This window comes from Xenopus tropicalis, chromosome 7 (genome assembly GCF_000004195.4).
Source record: "Xenopus tropicalis strain Nigerian chromosome 7, UCB_Xtro_10.0, whole genome shotgun sequence".
In the NCBI taxonomy this organism is placed as follows: Eukaryota; Metazoa; Chordata; class Amphibia; order Anura; family Pipidae; genus Xenopus; species Xenopus tropicalis.
In genome coordinates this window covers 100,387,931-100,412,465 of record NC_030683.2, presented here as the reverse complement: position 1 = coordinate 100,412,465, position 24,535 = coordinate 100,387,931, and the positions used below count along the sequence as shown (strand labels likewise).

Below are 24,535 nucleotides of genomic sequence, written 5' to 3'. Positions count from 1 at the left end.
ATAGCACTGGGTTCTATAAATTACAGTAGCAAACACACACAGACGGAGCTGCAGTACACAATGAAAAGAAGAGTAACAGTAATCAGAAAATAAAAGCAGTCCTTACAAGGACTATTGGGTTACAGCAGATGATCAGCAGGACAGCTGCCCACAGCAGCTACATACAGAGCAGTAGAAAGTAGATTACTAGTCAGCAAAGCTACCTAAACTGTCCCTCAAACCCCTGCACAGCTCTCTCCCTATGCTAACTCATCAAGCACACACAGGCAGAATGTAAAATGGCTGCTGGGCTTCGGTTTATATATGGAAGGGAGTGGTCCGGGGGTGGTCCAGGAGGGAGAGCTGCCTGATTGGCTGCCATGTATCTGCTGGCTCTGGGGTGAGAGGTCAAAATTTGGCTCCAGCTAAGGCGAACCCAAAATTGCGAACTTTGCTAAAAGTTCGCGAACTTGCGAACTTGCGAACACCCAATTTTCGTGCGAATTAGTTCTCCGGCGAACAGTTCGCTACATCTCTAGTGGTGGAGTACACAATTTTACATAAATGTACAAATAAAATGTTCTATCCTAAAAGTTACGATCACAACTGTCTACTTTGCAGTCTTGGACTTGGCTAATAGCAAGGGTGAGAACACATATTTTAATTGCACTGCTTGTCTGCTAGATAGATACAGAATTTAAACTGGACATTTTGGTAGTCAGTGTCACATTCAGTCAAGGTGCTGATTGTAAGTACAACTCCTTATCTGAATGTCCTTAGTTGGTTTAAACTTGGGTGCTGGTATTCTGTGGACTTCTGTCCTTGCCTCTGTTTCTCTGCTACATTTGTTAAATCTTAGATACAATACTGTGCTTGAGACTTCCTAACAGAGGCTGCCTTTTATTAATCCATGAGTCGAAAATTATTCAGCCTATGATGACTCAACCCAAGCATGGCATGCTGCACTGATTTATACAGTATATCTATGCCTGGCTTGCCCATCTCTGATGTCTCCGCAGGGGATGGAGCATCATGTGCAACTATGAATGAATGAATGAATGGCTGGCTGCACACTGCACCTCAGTCTGCATAAAAAATCTCTTATGAGGTGCAGAGAGCAGTGTTGGCAGCCAGCCTTATCCTTACAGACTACCATATGGCAGGTGGGAAGCAAAGGACCCTTTTGTGTCCTGTGTCCGCTGTCACTCCCAAAAAGTAGCACAGAGATCTGTGGCATTCCTTTTAACATGAAGGGCTGGGCCGTATTTATATTTAGGCACCCAAGGGCCTGTGCCAAGGCAGCAGTTTTGGTGGGTCGGCAGCGGAAGTGATGTCATGCATACACTGTGCGTGAAGTCTGTGATGTAGGTGCATGACATCACATGTATAACATAGGGGGAATATTTAGGTATGGTGCCTAGGGTGCCACCGCACCTAAATACAACCCATCAGGGAGGGGTGTAAAGTACAAAAACCTTTCAGACTGCATCTGTTTTTTGCACTTAGCACCCTACCTTGCACACCTCTTGTGCTTTCTGCTTATCTAGAGAATTTGCAATTGGCATTTTGAAAAACCAGGAAAATTATCTTCTATACAGGGCAGGTTATGTGAACTGTAAGTAGCCGAAGAGCCACCTATTGTCCACATAACCTACCATGTAGAACATTCTACCATCTGTTGCAGAGTACCAAGAGTCAACAAAAACTATATCCTAATTTACTTACGTTTCATCCACCCAAAAATAATTTCCAGTAGCAAAAAATCATCACTACATAATAGGCCTTTTGATTACATTTCATGGAGAATATTTCTTATTGTTCCTTCGCAAGGACTTTAAAAATTACACTCTATGTCACTTTCCAAGGAATATGAAGGCAAGATGTGGGAACCTTTCAATGTGATGAATGACAATCCTTTCTCCTTTAGTCCTTTTGGTGCTATTTTTTTTCCATCCCTTCAAATAAAATCAATATTAAAACGTGCAACGAGCACAGTACCAGGCATTTCAGGCATTTGATTTTACTACATATCAGGCATCTTATTCTTTATGTACAATGTGAATGTACAACATGTCTACTCAGACTGAGAGGATGAAATCTGAACTCCTCTCTATGGATATTTCAAGTAATGTTGCAAGATTTATGCTGTAACCGAATACTCTCACATTTCCATATACATCCTTGCGGGCTAATCTGTAATAATGTTGAGGGACTCTGGTGCTGATAATTAAATATCATTTCTGCATACAGAATTGATATTTCCCTTCCACACCTGTGCTTGGGGATTTCATGTTTAAAAATGTAATGGATGCAGATGCCTTTGTTGGCTATTACACTCTGCATTTTTGCAGATCTGTATAATTAAGACCACAAAAAGTTTTCTATACATAAAGCAGAATGTTCTAGACCCATTGATAGCACTAAAATGTTTCCAGAGCAGGGCAAGTTTTTGGCAGTACCTTCTAAAATATGTCTTGAGTCTTGTGTAGCAGTAAGGGAATTATCCACATTTTGCATGGCAAATATATTTCACAAAATTAAATTTAGTATGTTTTAATACTTTGCTCAAATAATAAATTCAACGATTAATATGTAAAAAATAAAAAAAAGAACCTGTTGGTTCTGAGACATTTAAAATTTAATAGATATAAACACTAGGGATGTAGCGAACCTCAAAAAAAAAGTTTGCGAACCCGCCAAAAAGTGCGAAAGTTCGCGAACTTTGCGAACCCCACAGACTTCAATGGGAAGGCGAACTTTAAAACCTAGAAAAGCCATTTCTGGCCAGAAAACTGATTTTAAAGTTGTTTAAAGGGTGCCACGACCTGGACAGTGGCATGCAGGAGGGAGATCAAGGGCAAAAATTTATCTGAAAAATACTTTGTTGACACAGCGTTGCGTAAAAACGCAAGCTATTCCTATGTATACGCAAAAGCAGCTGGCAGACCTAGCGGAAATACGCTGCGTTTTTTGCTATTTCGCACTATTAGCACCATGGTAACTGGATTTGCTGAAAAACGCCATGTGTGGCTTGTGAGGCGTTTTTAGGCCGAGAAAAAACGCAGCGGAAAAATGGCACGCGAACCCAAATTGCGAACATACGGGAAAAGTTTGCGAACTTGCGAGCACCCGATGTTCGTGCGAATTAGTTCGCCGGCGAACAGTTCGCTACATCTCTAATAAACACCTTCATGACTGCTGCTAGAATACATAGAAATATAAAGTCAACAACAGAAATTGCCTCTCCAATATTATATAAATGTAATTATACCCTCACAATATAATACAGGACCTGCAATTTGGCATTAACATACTTTTTAATCATATCTCATAACCAAGTAATGCCCTAGCACTGTATCATACTTCTGTGAGGGTTGTGCTTTCAATTGTATCTTAAATGAAATGTTGTGGTAAGTGGGTATCTCTCAGAAACATCTACTTGCACTTTTCAAATAGAGATTACCAACATTCTGTGACTTGCTCTTCTAGAACTCTCTCGGCATTCACCAAGAAAGAATAAAAATGGTGATCATCTATTCTTTCATTTGCCATTTGATATTACACATGATGCCAGATAAATAAACGTTACCATGTACAGGGCTAACATCAACTTGTTACTTGTCTAATATAAATTTGTTTCAGGTAAACAGATACTTCTATTAATATTAATGATTAGAACTCTAACGGTCTTCATTGATCCTTTACTGATACAGCATGACTAGGTGTTAATTATGTGTAAAATATGAGCTTTGAATACAAGTATGCCACAACACATGACATTTGGAACTACGATTAATCTCTCCCTATATTAATTAGGGGAAGACTTTCCACAGACTATGTGAAATGTTTAAACCAGCACTGTCTTCTAAAAAATACTTTCATTGTAGTCTAGAATATTCTACATTCTAAAATAATATTTTATCTTTAATAAGAAAGGCATGATATGCCTTGAAACCTAGGCTATACATATGTGTCCTTCAATGCAATCACCTATACAAGTATATTGATTTTTAATACTGAGCGGTATTATTCTGTACCTTAATAAACACCATGTTGGTTTATGGCAGAGCTATGACCTTTCTTTTGTCCTGAACAGCAAACTATGATCCATAACAGTGACTTGTTCCTGCTGTTTTGAACCCTTATATATCTAACCTCAGTCATATTAATAATGACAGGATATCAATGTTTACTAATTATTATTGGTGTCTCTTAAGTAGAGAAACTGTGGAAGAGAGAGAAAAATAAAGTACACCTAATATATGTGTATATAATATATGTATGGTATAGTTTATTGGCCTATAAAAATTAGATCAGGGTTAAACATTGAATAAAAAGAACATTCTATTTTTAAAGGTCTTTTATAGGCAAAACTGGTTTTTAAATAACTCCATATGTGCAATCAAGTAAAAAGTTTCCATTTATAAAAGTGTATAATACAGAAGGCAACACCAATCATTTACACAACTCTAGACTTAGCGCTGCCCATTTCATTTCATTATTGTGGGGATACAATGAGACAAAATAAAGAGATTTTTTTAAAGACAGTTGGTACTTTACACCAGTATGCGGCACCTGTTTTGCACTTGGCTACACTCTAGCAACAAATATATACAATATATATATATATATATAAAAAGAAACAAAGGACTCAGCACTCACAGGATTTGCAGAAAAAAATTTAAATTGTATTTGTAATTTTTTTCTTACACTTTTATAAATAAGCCCCTTTGAATATTATAAATGTGATTTTTTTGACCAATGTTATGAGAATATTAATCTCATAATCTACATTAAGGGCAAATATGCATGCTGCTTTATTTTCATTGGGAGTTAGAGGACAGGCACCACCTACCAAGACTTCAGCTCATTATGCAGGATCAGTACAATGAATAGGTACTGTAGCAGGGTAATGGAGTAAGAGGGGCAATATTTTACATAAATACTAATAAGTTATTATACAAAAATGTTTTTATCACCCCTCTAATCTATGTTACCAGCTTGTTGGGTGCCCTCGACTGACTGCAGTGACCCAAAGCAGTAGCATGCCTGGCACAATCCAAATTTTGAGGTTAATCTATTAATCTGCCCTATATGGCCTGAAAGCCCTGCCTGAAGGTCAAATTGCATTAGGGTTTGGTTGAACATGAAACTGTTGCCAAATAACTAATAACTGATGAAGACTTATGATGCTGAAACCTTGATAGGACCTAAGTGATTGGGCTGTAACCAAATTATTGAACCCGAAAAGATTGATTTGGACCAAAGAAAAAGTCTGAAACAATGAGTATTGGAGAAGAAAAGCATCATACATCTTCATCAGTTATCAGTTTTATGGCAACAGTTTCATGTTCACCATAACCTCAGGCATCTTGACTTTCAGGCAAGGCTTTCAGAACATCTAGGGCAGATAACATCTAGGGCATTATGATCTCTTACCATATAAAATGATTGCTCACAAAAGAGCAATTGGGTGACTGTATTTTCAGAAAGGGAGCCGTTTATTTGCTGTGGATTTTGTACATAAGAACATCATGAAACAAATAGGGGAGAGTCACGTTGTTCCATTCATTTTCAATGAGACTAATAAGCTTGATTGTTTAATAATTTGGAATAGAAATAAATAAACAAAGTAGTTATAGACAATTCTTAGGGGCTGATTTACTAACCCACGAATCCGACCCGAATTGGAAAAGTTCCGACTTGAAAACGAATATTTTGCGACTTTTTCGTATGTTTTGCGATTTTTTCGGATTCTGTACGAATTTTTCGGATCCAATACGATTTTTGCGTAAAAACGCGAGTTTTTCGTATCCATTACGAAAGTTACGTAAAAAGTTGCGCATTTTGCGTAGCGTTAAAACTTACGCGAAAAATGCGCAACTTTTCGCGTAAGTTTTAACGCTACGCAAAATGCGCAACTTTTTACGTAACTTTCGTAATGGATACGAAAAACTCGCGTTTTTACGCAAAAATCGTATTGGATCCGAAAAATTCGTAAAGAATCCGAAAAAATCGCAAAACATACGAAAAAATCGCAAAGTACCGATCATTACGAAAAAAACGCAATCGGACTCCATTCGACCCGTTCGTGGGTAAGTAAATCAGCCCCTAAGTGTGATAAATTGCCCCCCCTAATGTGCTGGTTACATTATATATAGATACTGTGTATAAAAAGATATATGGTTGTACTGCAAGTTGAATTTTATCTGTATAGTTACACTGAATTACAATGTTAGCAGCAGAAAATTACTTTTAAATCCCCCCCATATTAAAATACTTTTAAATGTAAAATCACTTTATGTTGGAGAGCATTTAACTTTTTCCCATTAAAAATAGCATATGGGTTTTTGTATTACTATAAATGTGGAAGATGAAAATGAGTTGAAATAAAATAGAGTGAATAACTATGGGTATATAAAACTTCTTTTAAAAGCATTTCATTTACTCATATTTCATTTTAAGAAATGCATGTGTGGCTGATAATACATTTTAGAAGAAATTACTATAAATGTATTCATTTAACAGGTCACTTTTCTTCTGCATTATACAATGATTCCTGTTGAACTACAAGTCCCAGAATTCTTTAATAGATAATGTCGCCTTGGTTGCTGAGTTAATAACTCGGTAGCTTAGAAAAGTGTTTGAGGACAATGCTAAGAAGTTTTCGCTCTGATCTCTACATTCCTCTATATTCTTTTGAATAACAAGTTAACTTTATTATGGCCACTGAGTAAAGGACAACTGTGACCTACAAACATTTACAGTAGCTCTGGATATAATGTCCGGGGTAATGCGATTGTATTTTTTAATATTTAAAAAATATCGGGCTCTAAGGGGCCCATTTACTACCTCAATACCATGATCCCATATAGACCATCTTTTTAATTCCTATATCGAATTGATGCCAGTGTCCAAGTGTATGTTGGGAGCAGAACACTTACATGGGGAGAGGCAAAGCTAGATCTCCCGTAACGGCGAGCCTGCTTGAGAGGGGCTTAGCGCTTGTGCTGGGAGAGGCGTTGCTAGGAAGACGTGAGGCTGGAAACCCTGTAGTGCCGCACCTGTTTTAGATTAAATGTCTCCATGAAGATGCTTTTCAGTATATGCATACAGAGTGGAAAGGAGGTGGGGGGTGTGGCACTAGGTATGATGCTTCCCGCGGTGGGTTCCCAGGGGCATGCATGATTGGTCCATTCAAACTAGGGGGGTAGTCCTTTGTCTATTTAATTTTCCCCATGACCCTGGGTGTTGATAGTGTGGGAGAGGAGAAGAGGGTATCGTGGTGGTCCTGAACGATGTTAATGGGTGGTTTGGTGTGTCATACAAACCAGCACAGGTAGAGTTAATCCTGCACTTGCTTTTCTCTCCACCTGCTCTCCTTAAGTCAGGCACAGAGTGCTACTGTGGACTCCTCAGTGTGTCACTGAGCCGTACCCCTTAGTTTGCTTTTTTATATATTTTAATGGTTAATTAAAGGTTAAGTTTTAATTTGGTCCTAATCTAAAAATCGATTTAATTAATTTGCATGACTTTTTCGTACTTTGCGACAATTTGTTGTATTTGACGCAACGAGTACGAAAGTTTTGGATTCATTCAAGCTTCGGTATCGTTCCTTGGGCCAGGTTGGAGCTGCAGAGTGCCATTGAGCCCTATGGGAGACTTTCCTTGGGCCGGGTTGGAGCTGCAGAGTGCCATTGAGCCCTATGGGAGACTTTCCTTGGGCCGGGTTGGAGCTGCAGAGTGCCATTGAGCCCTATGGGAGACTTTCCTTGAGCCGGGTTGGAGCTGCAGAGTGCCATTGAGCCCTATGGGAGACTTTCCTTGGGCCAGGTTGGAGCTGCAGAGTGCCATTGAGTCCTATGGGAGACTTTCCTTGGGCCAGGTTGGAGCTGCAGAGTGCCATTGAGCCCTATGGGAGACTTTCCTTGGGCCAGGTTGGAGCTGCAGAGTGCCATTGAGCCCTATGGGAGACTTTCCTTGGGCCAGGTTGGAGCTGCAGAGTGCCATTGAGCCCTATGGGAGACTTTCCTTGGGCCAGGTTGGAGCTGCAGAGTGCCATTGAGCCCTATGGGAGACTTTCCTTGGGCCAGGTTGGAGCTGCAGAGTGCCATTGAGTCCTATGGGAGACTTTCCTTGGGCCAGGTTGGAGCTGCAGAGTTCCATTGAGCCCTATGGGAGACTTTCCTTGGGCCGGGTTGGAGCTGCAGAGTGCCATTGAGTCCTATGGGAGACTTTCCTTGGGCCGGGTTGGAGCTGCAGAGTGCCATTGAGCCCTATGGGAGACTTTCCTTGGGCCAGGTTGGAGCTGCAGAGTGCCATTGAGCCCTATGGGAGACTTTCCTTGGGCCAGGTTGGAGCTGCAGAGTGCCATTGAGCCCTATGGGAGGCTTTCCTTGGGCCAGGTTGGAGCTGCAGAGTGCCATTGAGCCCTATGGGAGACTTTCCTTGGGCCAGGTTGGAGCTGCAGAGTGCCATTGAGCCCTATGGGAGACTTTCCTTGGGCCAGGTTGGAGCTGCAGAGTGCCATTGAGCCCTATGGGAGACTTTCCTTGGGCCAGGTTGGAGCTGCAGAGTGCCATTGAGCCCTATGGGAGGCTTTCCTTGGGCCAGGTTGGAGCTGCAGAGTGCCATTGAGCCCTATGGGAGACTTTCCTTGGGCCAGGTTGGAGCTGCAGAGTGCCATTGAGCCCTATGGGAGGCTTTCCTTGGGCCAGGTTGGAGCTGCAGAGTGCCATTGAGTCCTATGGGAGACTTCCAAAATCATGCACTGAAGGATCAGAAGTCAGAAAGTGATCCGAAATTTTTGGATTTTTTTGGAACTTTGATAAATCAGCCCCTATGTGCCAGAAATCTGACTATTTACAAGCTAAAACTTGTCGGGATCATGTAGAAGTCAACGGCAGAGGACCCTTCTAGTGATGAGCGAATCTGTGCCTTTTTGCTTCACCAAAAAAATTTGTAAATCTTTTAAAAGAAAATTAATGAAATGGCAAAAATATTCCATGGCAAAAAAAAAAAAATGTGCGTTGATGCGCACCGATTTTTTATGCGTGCGACAATTTTTTTATGCGCCCGACATTTTTTGGACGTGGAAGACAATTTTTTTGCCGTCCCATCTCGCGAAAAAAAAATGACAACGATGAAATATGGAAATTCACCTAGGCTGAATTTAATAAAATATGAACACACAATGGGTCAACCAGTTTTCAAATATAGATTGTGTGTGTGGGGGGTGGTAGCAGAAGTGTTATAAGGCTGTTGCCCCCATATTTTCAGTAACTGCTACCTTAATGAGTTTTTGATCAGTTCTGAGTGCTATCACCCACCTTTAATCTTGGGAAAGCTGCACCTTAAATTGCATATTCAATGATGATTGTTACAGTTTAGTAAAATATATTGGGGATAATTAAATTGCCCCAACATGCCTGTATTGTATGTGTTGCTGGATAATAAAGATCACTGTTTGTTTCTTTAGAGGGGTTATGGTTGGTTCAATTTAAGTATCAAAGTATTGTAAGTATTGATTCTGTTTTGGCTGACAAATTGATTTTATGGTCGTGTAGTGACCAAAGTGGACATATACTTCATTTAGAAACCACTCTCTCCATCTGCTGATGTTGTACTTATCACAATGGCTAAATCACCTAAATCAATTTTCTCATTTAATCACTTAACTTAGCCCTAAAATCTATCCCATGTTATACTGCCGATGCAAGCAATAAGGCTGCGCTGTTTGGGAATGTGCTTTCATGTTATGACTAGAGCAGCAGTCAGACAACATGGATTCTTGCTCTCATTTGCCATCCTTAAATGCACAGCAGTGGAGATCTTTAAGGGCTATAGATCTGAAGTCTTCTATTGAACATGAACAAAATACCTCATTGTACATAAATAAAGCCATCAATGGGAGTTTACTCTCTAAAGCCTTTGCCTTTAATCCTGTAATTGTAAACAAAATACCCTTTCCGCTTCCTTCATTTCTTTAATCCCTCTGGGAAGTTAATCTTTAGAATAAATGCATGGTTTCTAATATATATGTTACTGAACCTTTATAAAGAAACTACAGTTATGAATGCCAAGTACAGTTACGACAATGCGAAACAAGTCTTTTAAGAATTTCTTGGAGATGTAGTGAAGCAAAAGTGCAGACAGGACATCCCTAACACTAACGCGGGAGCCCGTTTTTAAAGGCCACCTATCCCACACAAAGAACTCTGACAGATGGCAAAGACCAGACTAAAGCTTTTTATGTTTCATGAAGATCCAATTTATTGAAAAACACAGTTATACTTGATGTAGTCAAAAAGGGAAGGCAACATGAACACCATGGTACAACAGATATGGGACATGTTATCTAGAATGCTTAGGATAATGGATATATTTGGATATTTGTATCTATTTAACTCTAGTATTATCGGTTATACAACACCTGAACTTAATTTTACTGCTTAAAACAGTTGATTCAATTCTGACAGACTGGTCTATTTAAATAAGCCATAAGACATATAAATGATATATAGTTCAAACTACTGAGCATCCATCAGAATAGGCCATAGAGCCGGTGGCAAGGACAGGGGCCCAATGTGGGCTGTACCTCCTGACACGCCCTAACTCCCAATACTCCCTAATTTTCACATCTGGATGATGACACATTAGAGGACAGGTATGGAACAAGAGGTATGGACTCATTCCACCCCTTTTGAATGGAGTGCTACCTAACCCAGGTAGTGCTCTATTCAAGGGGCAGCAGATCTGTATGTTCCCAAATGGAGCTCAGAGGCCTGTGGTCATTCAGAAAAGTAAGAAAGTATTGTGCTTGGTGCAAATAAATGGGCAATAGAGGCTCACTTTTTCTCACTTCATCTTGTTCCTAAATGACTCATATTGACTTTTGTACTGTTATCTGCAATTTAAGTAATCATTACTACCATAAGTTTTTATAGGGGGTGCCAAAATGTTACCTTTTCTTCTCCTATAAAAAGCAAAATAAACAAATCATACAGTATATATATATATATATATATATATATCTCACAGATCTTTATAATATGATGTTTTTACTCTTTGGCCTAATAAACTAGTTCTCTAGGAACTGAACAGAAGAAAGATTACACCTTATACCCTCAGCTGCTTAATAAATTAAGAACACCTTATAAACTCTTCTATTTTTTTCCAAACTCTCCATGTTTCTCACAGTTCCAGAATTGTTTGATATTTCTCTTGTGATTATGAATCTGTATTTCCAGAAATAAATTATTCAGCCCATATCTATTATTTCCTTAACTTCCTCAGCTACAATCGGTTTGTCTACAAATGTCAGTTTATCATTGTTCATAAATGCTAGTGCCTTTTAAAGAATTTTCTTAGAAATAATGTTTATGTTCGGCAAGTAGTTTCCGATGCTTCTTTTTTTAACCAGTTAGGACTCAGTTAAGAAGAGGTAACTAATATAACATAAATCCCCCTTTTTATGGTTCATATTTTTACATAAGGGCAGGGTTTAAATTGTCTTATTATGACTTTCTTAAATGGCAAGTTTTCCAAAAACTAGTTTATCTATCTCTAGTCAAAGGACTGTAGGTAAACATTTTATGGTGAATTTATCATTACTAGCACATTGCAGTAAAGTTTTCAAAAAGATGCTCAACCCCACCTTTTGGTATTAGGGTCTGAGCTCAAAAGGGCTGTTCCAAATAATAACATATTTGCATAGATTAACTCATGCACCCCAGAAAGCTAATCATAAAGGCACTAGAACTCCCTTTGCACTTTGCAACTACCATCAGTAAATATTGGGCTTTTACGCCTTTTACCTTGAGCCACCATTTTGTAATGGTCTGTACACTTCCTTTAGACATCACCTGACAGGAAATAATGCAACTCTAACTGTAACAGGAAGAAGTGTGGTAGTAAAGGACAGAACATTGTCCATTAATTGGCTGATGTGACCTAGCATGTATGTGTGCCCTTGGTTTGTTTGTGTGCACTGTGAATCCTATGATCCCAGGGACGCCCTTAGTACCTAAAATGGCAATTTTCTATTTAGAAGTACCCATTGACACATACTACTATAAAAGTATATTTTTACAAAAAATGGTTTAGTTAGATGAAGCAGGGTTTTACATATGGACTGTTTCATGTGATATATTTTATATAGAGACCTACATTGTTTGGGGGTATAGTTTTACTTTAACAAAAGATTCCTTTTGGGGGAACATTTTCAAATATTCAGTAAATTTAAAACATTGAAATCTGACATTTTGTGTTGAAGCTTTTTTTAAATGATTTATTGTCATATTTTTGAACTTTCCAAGTTCGAAAAAGCATATCTATGGGATCTGTTATCCAGAAAGCTTCGAATTACAGGAAAGCCATCTTCCATAGACTCCGCAATAATCAAATGATTCAGTTTTTAAAAATACTTTTGTCTTTCTTTGTAATAAAACAATACCTTATATTTTATCCCAATTAAGATATAATGAATCCTTATTGAAGGCAAAACAATTCTATTGGGTGTAATTAATGTTTTTTCTCTAGTATGGGGACTCAAATTACAAAAACATCCCTTATTTGGAAACCTCCATGTCCCAAGCATTCTGGATAACTGATTCCATACTTTTTTTTATTAACTTTAATTCACCATATAATCTACTTAACAAACTGGGCGGTGTTGAGCGTCAAATTAGACGTGGTTGCATCAAAATAAAAATTAAATAGTCACGGGCGACAAAAAAATTGCGTGACAAATGCGTTTCGCAAATTTTCTGCCATTTCGCAAATTTTCTTGCTGTTTCGTGAATTTTATGGTGAAGCGAAACAGGACAGATTCGCTCATCACTAGTCATGGCTCCTTAAAAAGACAATGCTGATCTTTTACTGAGCAGAGGCCAGGGTCAGACTGGGCCGCTAGGACACCGGGAAAAATCCCAGTGGGCCCCGGCCCTAATGGGCCCCAGCGGCCCAGTCCGACCTTTGCCGGCGCTCCCCCTACTTACTGTTCCTCCCCTGATGCATTCAATTTATACGCGCTCGGGGAGGACATCGGATGGGGGCGGTTAGGGGACACGGCTGGCTGGGGCACCTGCAGGGCCCCTGGGGCGGGAGCCCCGGTGGGCCCTGCACCCCCCAGTCCGACCCTGGCAGAGGCAATTCTCAGTATCGTCTATGGAAAGGTATTTTCTGGAGTTTAGTAGGCGTGAAAAAGTAGCTGCCATATCTGACTATTCAGCCCTGAACGTCAGTGGGGGAAACAAATGATCAATGGTCGCAGGAAAGATCATAATTGCTACATGTATGGCCACCTTTAGACTTTTGTAAGTGAGACTGTAAAGACTGAATAGACTATTAGTATTTCTAAGACATGTTTTTGACTAGTAAGCAAAATACACTATCATGCTGGTGTGCATCTATAAAATATGTATACAATTTTAGGATTATTATAACATCGCTTTAAATATCCTTTGAAAATATTCTGTTTATTTGGTAAGCGGGAATGTGCAGTGTGAATTATGCTGTCGTTTTGCTGCCATTGAAATAATAGAAAAATACAAGCTTGATATATACACTAACAGGTGTCAAAGGTGATTCAAAAAGAAATATATCTGTTATATCTGAAGTGTAGGATGCAATTCATCAGTTAGTCTATAAAACAAAAAAAAAAACTTCTGCCTACATCAACATGGAGCAGTTATAGAGTAGTTTTAGGTAAGGCTGTCCTGAATGTACAATTGTTTTTGTTGTGGTGTATAGTCAAAACATTGATATGAGCCTATGAGTAAGTGCCCTAGGCTGATTTCCTTTTTGTCCTAATAAATGATTACTTTAATTCTACTTTACATAGTTACATAGGGTTGAAAAAAGACCAAAAGAGTCCATCAAGTTCAACCCTTCCAAGTAAACCCAACACACACAAACTATACTTACCAATCTATACACTCACATACATAAACTATAAATACAACCACTAATACTAACTGTAGATATTAGTATCACAATAGCCTTGGATATTCTGATTGTTCAAGAACTCATCCAGGCCCCTCTTAAAGGCATTAACAGAATCTGCCATTACCACATCACTAGGAAGGGCATTCCACAACCTCACTGCCCTCACCGTGAAAAACCACCTACGCTGCTTCAAATGGAAGCTCCGTTGTACTTTACATTACCTTGACAATTATTGATGGTCTTTTTGTATCTGAACTATTTAAAAAAATTGATATTAGCAAGGATACTAACAACTTAGGAGGTCATTTATCAAAGTTCATTTTTTTCCATGATTTGACCATTTTTGTGCTAAAAATCATGATTTTGAATAATGGTTAACAAAACACCAATGTCTGATACTTATTAAGTAAAAAAAAATTCTGATTTTCGCCATTGGTGGATTTTTCTGCGAAACAGGCGTCAAAATTCACTGCGGAAAAATTTGCTGCACGAAAAATAATTGGCACCCACGTCCAAAAAAATCGTTGTGCACGTAATAAAAACCGATGCGCATGGCGAAAAATTGTTGCACACATCGAAAAAAAAATGGTGCGCACAACAAATTTTTTTTGAATTGCAACATTTTTGCCATTTCACAATTTTCTATGCTCTTTTGCGCATCTTTTCAGAGATTCTCACATTTTTCTGCAAAGCGAAACAGGACAGATTCGCTCATCACTACTTACAAGGTCATGGGAGCTGTTCTAGGAAAAATGTAAACTATTTAGACAATCTTTTTGAACTTATCAACCCTTAAAAAATTATGATCAAAATACAAATTCAAGGTATTCAAGTTTTTCACAGTTTTATTTGATTGTGTTTTTTTCATTAGGATTTTTTTTTAATAAATAAGGTGTTAGCTTTTTTTTTTTAAATTTCAAGGTTATTCAAAGTAAAAATAGTATATAAAAATTACACAAATACAAATTTTGATAAATAACCCCTTAGTGATGTGTTGTCCACCCCAGGCCTTCTCTACTAAGCCTTACGAGTTCACAAAATCCATTGTAAATCATTTAAAAACAGGTACAAAAATGTCACCAAGGGAAAAAGCCAGCTTTATCCTGAATAATAATGATATAAATTCAAAGACAATTATGGATGAAACACAAAGGGAAATCACTGCACACATTTGTATAATTAATACTTGATTGTTGGGTCAGTGTTGAGTTACTACCAAGATCAGTAAAATGACCTTTAGCTACGACGCTCATCAGGGATGAATGTTAATGGCATTATTTTAAACACCCACATACAACAATACTTGTCTTCTTCTACACTTATCATGAATGTATTAAGAGGCTTTATCTGACTTTAAATTTTTTATGAGGATTTTGAAAAGAAAGTAGCTGTAATTTAGAAAAAAGTGTTCCCTAGGTTCCCAGTTAATGTTTATTCCAAACTACTAAACAATGCTTTGAATACCACTGGCAATGGCAAGCTTTCAAAAGTGTACATTCTTCAGGAAAAAACATGTACAGATATGCACAAATTGCCTCTTGCTTTTTTAAATGGGCTTTTCTCGGGCAAAGAGATTCAAAATGATATTATCAGCTACCTTGGATTTGAATGCATAGGTCAGTTTGATTATTTCCTGCTTTCAGAGTCTCTGGATGATACAATGCATTATGGACAGGTTCAGATTCTTGCTTTCATTGCTCTTACCATACTAGAACAGTAAGAGCTTACAATGTTAATAAATACCCCCTATGTTTTCATGTAATGGCATTTTACTGCCAATAGATTAGTCACATTAGTGCCACCTAAAATGCTATATTTTTCTGCAGAAAGCTTTACCATGCCTGAGTAAAGAGCCCTAAAAGCTTTCTCTATTTCCCATTTCAGCTAGGTCTTTATTGCTTCCTACTGTAGCTCTAACCATTAGAGGGGAGAGAGGAGAGAACTATGCTGACTCTGGCCATAGAAATTAAGGATTTTTCTGAGAGAGGAAGTCAGACACCCGAACAACGTTTACATAAAAGGCGACAAGAAATCCTGTGTTTCTTTTGATAGAGGACTCAGTGCAGTATTTCTGTGCTTATGGTTGTATTTACATAGACCTTTCTGATAAAGCTTACTTAGTTTTTACCTTTCCTTCTCCTTTAAGAATAAATAGTCTGTATTGATGAGCAACAATTTTTTTTTTTACGTGTGACAATGGGCAATTTTCTCGTTCTTACAACTTTTTAGGTGAAATTTTTTCTTATGTGTGACAATTTTTTCTTAAGCGCTCAACTTGTTTTCTCACCAAAAAAACATTAAATTTAATGGTAATTTTTTGCTGTGGTGAACTTTTGACGCAGTTTTTTGAAAAAATTTGCCCATGGGAAAATGTGGAATTTTGCCATGAATCCATGCCTGGTGGTAAAATACACTCATCATTAAAAGTCTGGTTATTTTTCTTTTTTAATCCATTAGTGATGAGCAAATCTCTTTGCCAAAATAATCTGTGAAACTGTCGATAAATCTGAGAAACAGTAAAAAATTTGCAAAATGCATTGAAGTCAATAGGCGACAAATTTACATGAGAAAAATTATTAAATGAATTATGGGAGTTTTTCTCACTCCAAATACATTAAAGTCAATGGGCATATTTTGTCTTGGCGACATTTTTGTTGTGAAGATTTTTTTGTCACAGTGAATTTTTTTGCGGCAAAATTTGCCGCAGTTTTGTAAAGAAAATTTGCTGATGATGAAATGCTGAATTTCACTGCGACTCCATGCCTGGCAGAAAAAATTTGCTCATGACTACAGACCATTATACAGGTATGGAAGCTGTTATCCAGAATGCTCGGGACCTGGGGTTTTCCAGATAAGGGATCTTTCCATAATTTGGATCTCAATAACTTAAGTCTGCTAAAAATCATTCAAATATTAAATAAACCCAATAGGCTTGTTTTGCCCCCAATAAGGATTAATTAATAAATTACAGAGAAAATACATTTTTAAAAATTAGAATTTTTTGCTTATAATGGAGTCTATGGGAGATGGACTTTCCGTAATTTGAAACTTTCTGGATAACTAGTTTCTGGATAAGGGATCCCATACCTGTAAAACACAAATTTGAAAGAGATTAACAAAAACATATGTAAATCTGGATTTCCACAGACTTTGAAGTTTGATCCCAGCAGCCAAATTTGGAGGCTCAGCAGAGCCTATGGAACATCTTTGTTATATCCTGTGTTATAGTCAATGAGACATGCTCAAATAAGGCTGAGTGAACTTAATAGTAATCCTGCTAAACTCCACTGAAGCTCTACAGTACAACAGATCATTTAATTCATTTGGTAATTCAATCAGTGGTATTGCTCCAATGACCTGCTCTAGGTCATATTTATCAATTCCAAACCTGAACAATTTTTGGGAAAGTGATTTCTTTGACATCAAAAATGTTCGCTAGAAGCCCATGGAACACTGCATTTTATTATAAATCAAGCAATCAATTTCCTCCAGTTTTGTCTTAATAAATATGGTCTCCAGTGGAATCAATAGTATCAGCATTGCTTCTAGAATACGCTGAGAAGGAGTTGGAGAAAGGTTAATTGCATTCGAGAGACACAACAATGGCTGATCAAATTAGAACTAACTATTGCTATACTGTCTATTAAGAAGTGTTGTTACATGTTCTGACATGCTTCCAGTCAAAGGGGAGAACATCTGACTTTAACCAAACCAGTAGTGCAGAAATTTTCAAAACATTTTATTTATATCAGGATTACATTATAGGTTAATAGTAACATCTACAACAGAGTTTAAAAACCCTATCACAGGGATAGAAAACCATTGTCATTGAGAGTTAGAAACCCTAAAACAAATCTTATCCCATACCATATTTACTTGCATAGGATTAGCGTTTGGGCACTTGTTAATTAATGTCTAGTGATGAGCGAATCTGTCCTGTTTCGCTTCACCATAAAATTTGCGAAACGGCAAGAAAATTCGTGAAACGCATTTGTCGCATGATTTTTTTGTCACTCGCGTCTTTTTTGCCGTCCGTGGCTATTTTTGTTTTGTCGCCCACATCTATTTTTTTTTCCGCAGCTATTTTTTTTGTTGCCCGCTGGTTTTTTACGCTACCATTTTGACGCGACCATGCCAAATTTGACGCAACCACGCCCATTTTTACGTGCCCAATCTGATGCGCAGCAAAAAAATTCTGACTAATTTTTTAGCGGCAAATTTTCACAAAACAATTTGCCAATGGCGAAATGCAGAAATTCCCTGTGAAACCATGCCCGGTGAAAGAATTCACTCATCACTATTAATGTCTCATCATTGTTACAACACGTACTGTATGTCATTTTCTATGTCCTACGCATATACTGTAACCTATTTGCATAGGTGCAAATGATATAGTAAAATATAGTGGCTGCATACAGTATGTCAATGCCAGAATTTGTGAGCAGTGAGAGAGTCAAATGCATCTTGAAATGATTGTCTTTATGTTTATATATGTAAATAATAAAATATATTGTAACCAATGACGGATGGAGATAACTTTTTTTGAGATATAGCTTCATACTGTCTTCATTTTCAAGAATACATGGCATCCAGTAGATATGAAGGTTAATATTTGTTGTCAATTATGCATGAAACAAACTGTTGGATATAGTACACCAGGCCTGTGTGCTCACGTATGCTGTTAAATAAGAGAGACACATGTCCCACTTCACAAATAGAAATTATCATAATTTCAGCTCAACATCTATTTCCCTTAAGATGGAAGGGTAGGATTTTTGCTAGATGAAAGTTAAATGATTGCAAATACAGGAAAAATTGGATTATGGTAAGGATTAAGGATTTTAAAGTAGAAGGAAAGTCATTTTGGCATTTTACTACCAATAGATTCGCCACATTAGTGCTACCTAGAATGCTATATTTATCCTGCAGAAAGCTTTACCATACCTGAGTAAAGAGCCCTAGAAGCTCCCTTGGTTTTTTTGGGGGGAGTGAGTTTCCTCTCAAGGCAACGTTGGGCGACTTCGGGAAATCATAGCGACACGTATGCCATCCCACCGGCGATTTACATTCTTGCCGGTGTGATGGCATTGTGGGGAGATTAGTTGCCTACGGTAACGGAGATTTGTCGTGGGGCAACTAATCTCCCTGTCTGCCATTGCCCTTGGAGGAGAGGGGGGAGCAGGAGAGGGGAGAGAGGAGAGAGCTGCGCAGACTCTGGCTCCCAGGAATGAAGGATTTTTCTGAGAGAGGAAGTCTGATACTGAAGAACATGTTTACAAAAAAGGAGACAAGAAATCCTGTGTTTCTTTTGATATTGGACCACAGCTTTTCTGTGAGTGCTTAATGCTGTACAGTATTTACATAGACCTTTCTGATAAAGCTTACTTAGTTTTTACATTTCATTCTCCTTTAAGAGTAAAATAGCTTGAATAAGGAAAATTCACCTCCTATTGTTTTCTACACATGTCTGTTAGGTTTTAATAAATTTAATACAGGTAGGGGATCTGTTATCCGGAAAGCTACAAATTACAGAAAGGCCATCTCCCATAGACTCCATTTTAATCAAATAATTCAGAATTATAAAAAAAAAGGACAAGGTACTGTAAAAATAAAACAGTACCTTGTTCTTGATCCCAACTAAGATTAATTAATACTAATTAATCCTTATTGGATGCAAAACAATCCTATTGAGTTTAAGTAGACTTAAGGTATGGAGATCCAAATTACGGAAATATCCCTTATCCAGAATACCAGTGGTCCCGAGCATTCTGGATAATGGGTCCTAAACCTGTACTAGATTAGTAGAGTAGTATTAGAGTGCTATTAAAGAGGTGTGTCATTGTGAACTAACAACTCTTTTACTGTTCAACTCTTTAAGTACACTACAGATCATTATTAAAAAAGGGGCAAATAAAAAGGCTTATGATTAGTAAGCAGCAATAAAGTTAAAAATTATGCCTGTGATTAAGGTATATTTTATTAGAGGTGCTATAATGATCTAAGGCAACTGCACAGCCCTGTCACATGGTGTTAAGCATAGCATTACAAACCTTTTACTAAACTGACAGTGTGGTTTATTACAAACAAAAGTCAAAGTTGCCAATGGTGACCTTTCAGCAGTAGATATTAGTCTCTGTGGTTTACAACATTAGGGAATATTTGTCCAGTGTTCATTATTTGTTAAGGTCCTAATTGTGTTCAGATTAATGGGAAAAAGAAAGTTGGTTACACTTTTTATTGATTTTTTCCCTGCAAAATCTTAGGCACAAATACAGGGTATATCTCTTTTTAAATGTTTGGGCCCATTTAGTTGTTGAACTAAAATTTCCACCATTTCTTAGCAGCCCAAAGATGGAAGCTATACTGGTATGGGACCCGTTATCCAGAATGCTCGGGACCTGGGGTTTTCTGGTTAAGGGGTCTTTCCCAATTTCGGATCTCCTACCTTAAGTCTACTAAAAAATTATTTAAACAGTAATTAAACCCAATAGGATCGTTTTGGTTCCAATAAGGGTTAACTATATCTTAGTTGGGATCAAGTACAAGGCACTGTTTTATTATTACAGAGATAAAGGAAATCATTTTTAAAAATTTTAATTATTTGATTACAAAGGAGTCCATGGGAGATGGCCTTTCCGTAATTCGGAACTTTCTGGACTTTTCCGGATAAGGGGTCCGATACCTGTACCCAGTGTCGGACTGGCCCACCAGGATACCAGGAAAACTCCCGGTGGGCCCAGGTGTCAGTGGGCCCTCCTGCTCCTGAACATTTGGCCTGCTTCATAGCCATTCTTTGTTTCTAAATGGTAAAAAAAAGAGGAGAAATAGATGGAAGAATAGATGCTAGCATGTAAATAAAAGAGACTGGGAGAATTAAGAGATTGGGTGAGGAAAGGAGGAAATATAGTGGAGAGTGGGTCTATGGTCTAAGGTTTTCTGGTGGGCCCCTGGGGTCCCAGTCCGACACTGCCTGTACCATACATCAGAAAGTCTGCAGATGGCACAATTATGGGTTAATAGGAAAATATAGGTGCATTTATTTTAAAAATAAGAAAGATATAGGAATAATTTGTGCCAAAGTTTTATAAATTTCACAACTTTAATACTTATTTGTAATCCTCTGAAAACTAAAACCTCAATGCGCACAAATAGGTGAAAATAAAATAGTTCATCCATGACTTGACTTAATCACCTACAATTCTTGGAACTTCCAACAAGCCAAAGCATGATTTTTGCAGGCCTTTTGTTCTCAGCATTTAATGAAAACACCATATGCAGCATTACCATAATAGAAATATTCTTCCACAATGTCTCAGCTTATGGCACAGGAAACAGCTTGAATAATGAAAAGTAAAACTTTTAGTTCTACCTCAACTCCTTGAACCTTGAGCTTCATATGATCCTCTCTTGTTGTTTTCCCATCTTTCCTTTTTTTCCAGCAATATCCATCTTTCCGGTATTTCACCTTCTTTCGATTGTACAAGATCATGGAACCATTCTGTGGCCTGCAACCAAGAAACAGTTCTGTTACTGGAAAGGAAAACACTGCACAAATTTATGATGAAAGCTATTGAGGGATAGGAAAGTCGCTACAGAAAAGCAATATCCCGCATTTAGCGAAGCATAATTTTTCACATTTTATTGCCACTTGCTGGATTACCTTCAATGTTTTATGGCCTGCAAACATTTACTTGTGGATTTTGTACCTAATGAATTAAATGTGTCAATGATGGTTATAAAAGAAGATCCTTTTAGTAATAACCCCTGTCTCACTGTGATATATGACATTAGGGACTTGTAGGGATCTGAAAAATTACAGAAACATAAAAGGAAAAAAAGCTTACAGGAAATATTAGACTCTAACATATATGGCATTTGTAAAGACAACAAATATTGCTGTGACACTAATTTTGTCCTTCTGACCTGGGACTATAAAATGCACAAGTTATATATTTCACATTTAAAGGCTATCAATAAGAGCTCCGAACAAGCATCATACACCAATGTTGGGGAAGCCTTTCCATTGAATGGCATGTTCATTTGCAGTCGTGTTTTTTGTACTCATTGTACAACATGAAAACATCCAGCAGTATGCCCCACAGCAGTAGTGCCCTAGAGGTAGATAGGGATTTATAAGTAGATATTAAGCTAGTGAAGATCTGGCTAAGAGTTGTCACATAAAGCTCTATACGGAACTGGCACACTTCAATATTTAGGGGCACATTCATCAATGTACGACTGAGTCCGAGTTTTAGAACTGTGCGTAGTTTCTGCATTTTTTTCATTAATTTGTTCACATTTTTCATACTTTGTGACAATTTATGCAACAAAATCGGATTTGTCGCAACGAGTCTGAAAGTGTTAGAATCATTCACGCTTCGGTATTGTGACTTTCCTTGGGCCAGGTTGGAGCTGCAGAGTTCCATTGAGTCCTATGGGAGGCTTCCAAAATCATGCACTGAAGGTTCAGAGACAGAAAGGTTTTCCTGCTGTTTGAGAGCGTTCGGATACGAAAATTTCATGACTATCAGATTGCCATTCGCAAATTCACATCAATACAAAAATTTGGGAACTTTCGGATGGTAAGTACGAAATTTTCATTTTCAAACGAAAAGAATTTTTGTGACATTTGTGATCATCAGAAATTATCGGATTTCATGATTCGAATTCGTACCTTAGTGAATTGGCCCCTACATATTCCTTTTTTATATTCTGTATGCACTTGAAAATGAACCTGTAAGTTCAAAATTGTTCTACAGAACAGAATAAACCAGGAAATACACATGCACTGTTTTACATAATCCAAGATCCTATGGGGGACACAGAAGGTGAATTTACATACCTTGATAAATCAGTGAGTGATTAATACTTATATGTGTCATTCTAACATAAAATGGATAACATAACTAAAAGTAAACCCCAAAGAAGTAATGTTTGGGCTCCTCTCTTCTACAGAATAATCTCAACATGTTGTCTTATAGCAGTGATAACTAACCAGTAGTCCTTGAGCGACATGTTGCTCATCAACCCCTTGGATGTTGCTCCCAGTGGCCTCAAAGTAGGTGCTCATTTTTGAATTTCTGGCTTGGAGGCAAGTTTTGGTTGCATAAAACCCAGTGTAAAGTAAAACCAAATAACCAATTATAGCTCTTATCTGCACCCTGAGGAACATTTTTTACACTTGTGTTGCTCCCCAACACTTTTTCCATTTGATTGTGGTTCACGGGTATAAAAGGTTGGGAATCCCTACTTTATAGGAACACCCTTCACTTTAGTGGAATAAAAGTGGGTTTGGTTGCACACTGTTGAGCAGAATACACCATTAAAGCCAGTACTATATATAGGAGACAAGTATGTTTTGACTCTCTCAGTCTAGTCCATATGATTGGTCTTTGCGTGCCACTTTATTACAATATGATTTCTTTGTCTATATTTTTAACTGAACGTCTTCCTGGTTGACAAAGAGGTCAGAGATCTTTATGACATCCAACCAGGTGCTTCATTTTCCAAAGAGAAAAACTGGATTCATAAAATCATATTTCTTGTACTTCTAAGTAATCATTTCTTTGCTGTGGTATGTTTCATGGATAACTAAGTGTAGAACCATATGCTAAGCAGAAGTCATTCATTTTGAAATGATATAAAAATACACGAGAAAAGATGCCGCGCATCCCACAGAGACAGCAATACGCATTTGCAAAAATTTACAGTGCTCTGTTAGTCACAGTAATTGGCTTTCAGGACACCAACAACAGAAAGAAATACAACAACACAAGGCATAAACAGAAGCAGCAGTCATAAAAACTTTCCTACAAAATGCTTGTCTGATGATATTTCATTGTGAAAACTCCCAGGCGACATTAGCAAAATTATAATAGGAAACCAAATTGTAGTTTATGCGTGATCATACAATTGATGCCACAAATAGGGAGATCATATCAAACTCTTTGTTTCATGGAGTTTCACACCACATGAAACTTTAATTTGAGTTTAGTGTGGCTGAATTAGAGGCAAGACAATTTATTTAACAAGTTCAGAAATATCAGGCCCCATGGAAATTAAAGTCAACCGTGTTCTAGAAAATATTCTTTGAAGAACTATATTGCGACTGTGAAAAAAATCTGCAATGTGTTGAAATTTTTTTTTTTTGTATATCAAATTCTTTTTTATGGCATACCAATATTTATAAATATAGTTATAGAATATTTTTCATTCAAGGGGGAAAGAAACACAACATTCCTATTGCAATGCATGCCAAAATGGGCAGAGACAAAGCAATTTCTACCAGTTTCCCCTCAACCAGTCCCACTCCAATATGCTTAGAAGTGTAGCCTGTACTAACTACAAAAATCCAAAAAGTAGGGAAAAAAAGTAGGGAAAAAAAAAAGCTTCAGCAGATTTACTGCATAACATTTATTGTGGGTCGTGGTAACACAACATGTTTCGGGTCAATACCCTTTATCAAGTGTACCACTCATCACTGTGCTAACTAGTGATGAGTGAATCTGTCCTGTTTTTGATCAGCCAAAAAATTCATGAGACACGTTTGCCGTACAAATTTTTTTTAACGCAACCGAGCCCATTTTTACATGACCACACCCATTTTTAT

The 24,535-nt window shown here is 37.7% G+C and overlaps 1 protein-coding gene across 10 annotated transcripts in view; it reads right to left on the bottom strand.

The window, feature by feature from the left end:
• camta1 (calmodulin binding transcription activator 1) overlaps window positions 1-24,535 on the bottom strand; it is a 1,176,955-nt gene that overhangs the window by 757,999 nt on the left and 394,421 nt on the right. For all 10 annotated transcript variants that reach the window (XM_031905360.1, XM_031905359.1, XM_031905362.1 and 7 more), the window contains exon 4: window positions 21,296-21,431. In XM_031905360.1, the coding sequence (XP_031761220.1) occupies window positions 21,296-21,431 (136 nt within the window). The remainder of the gene's footprint in view (window positions 1-21,295; window positions 21,432-24,535) is intronic.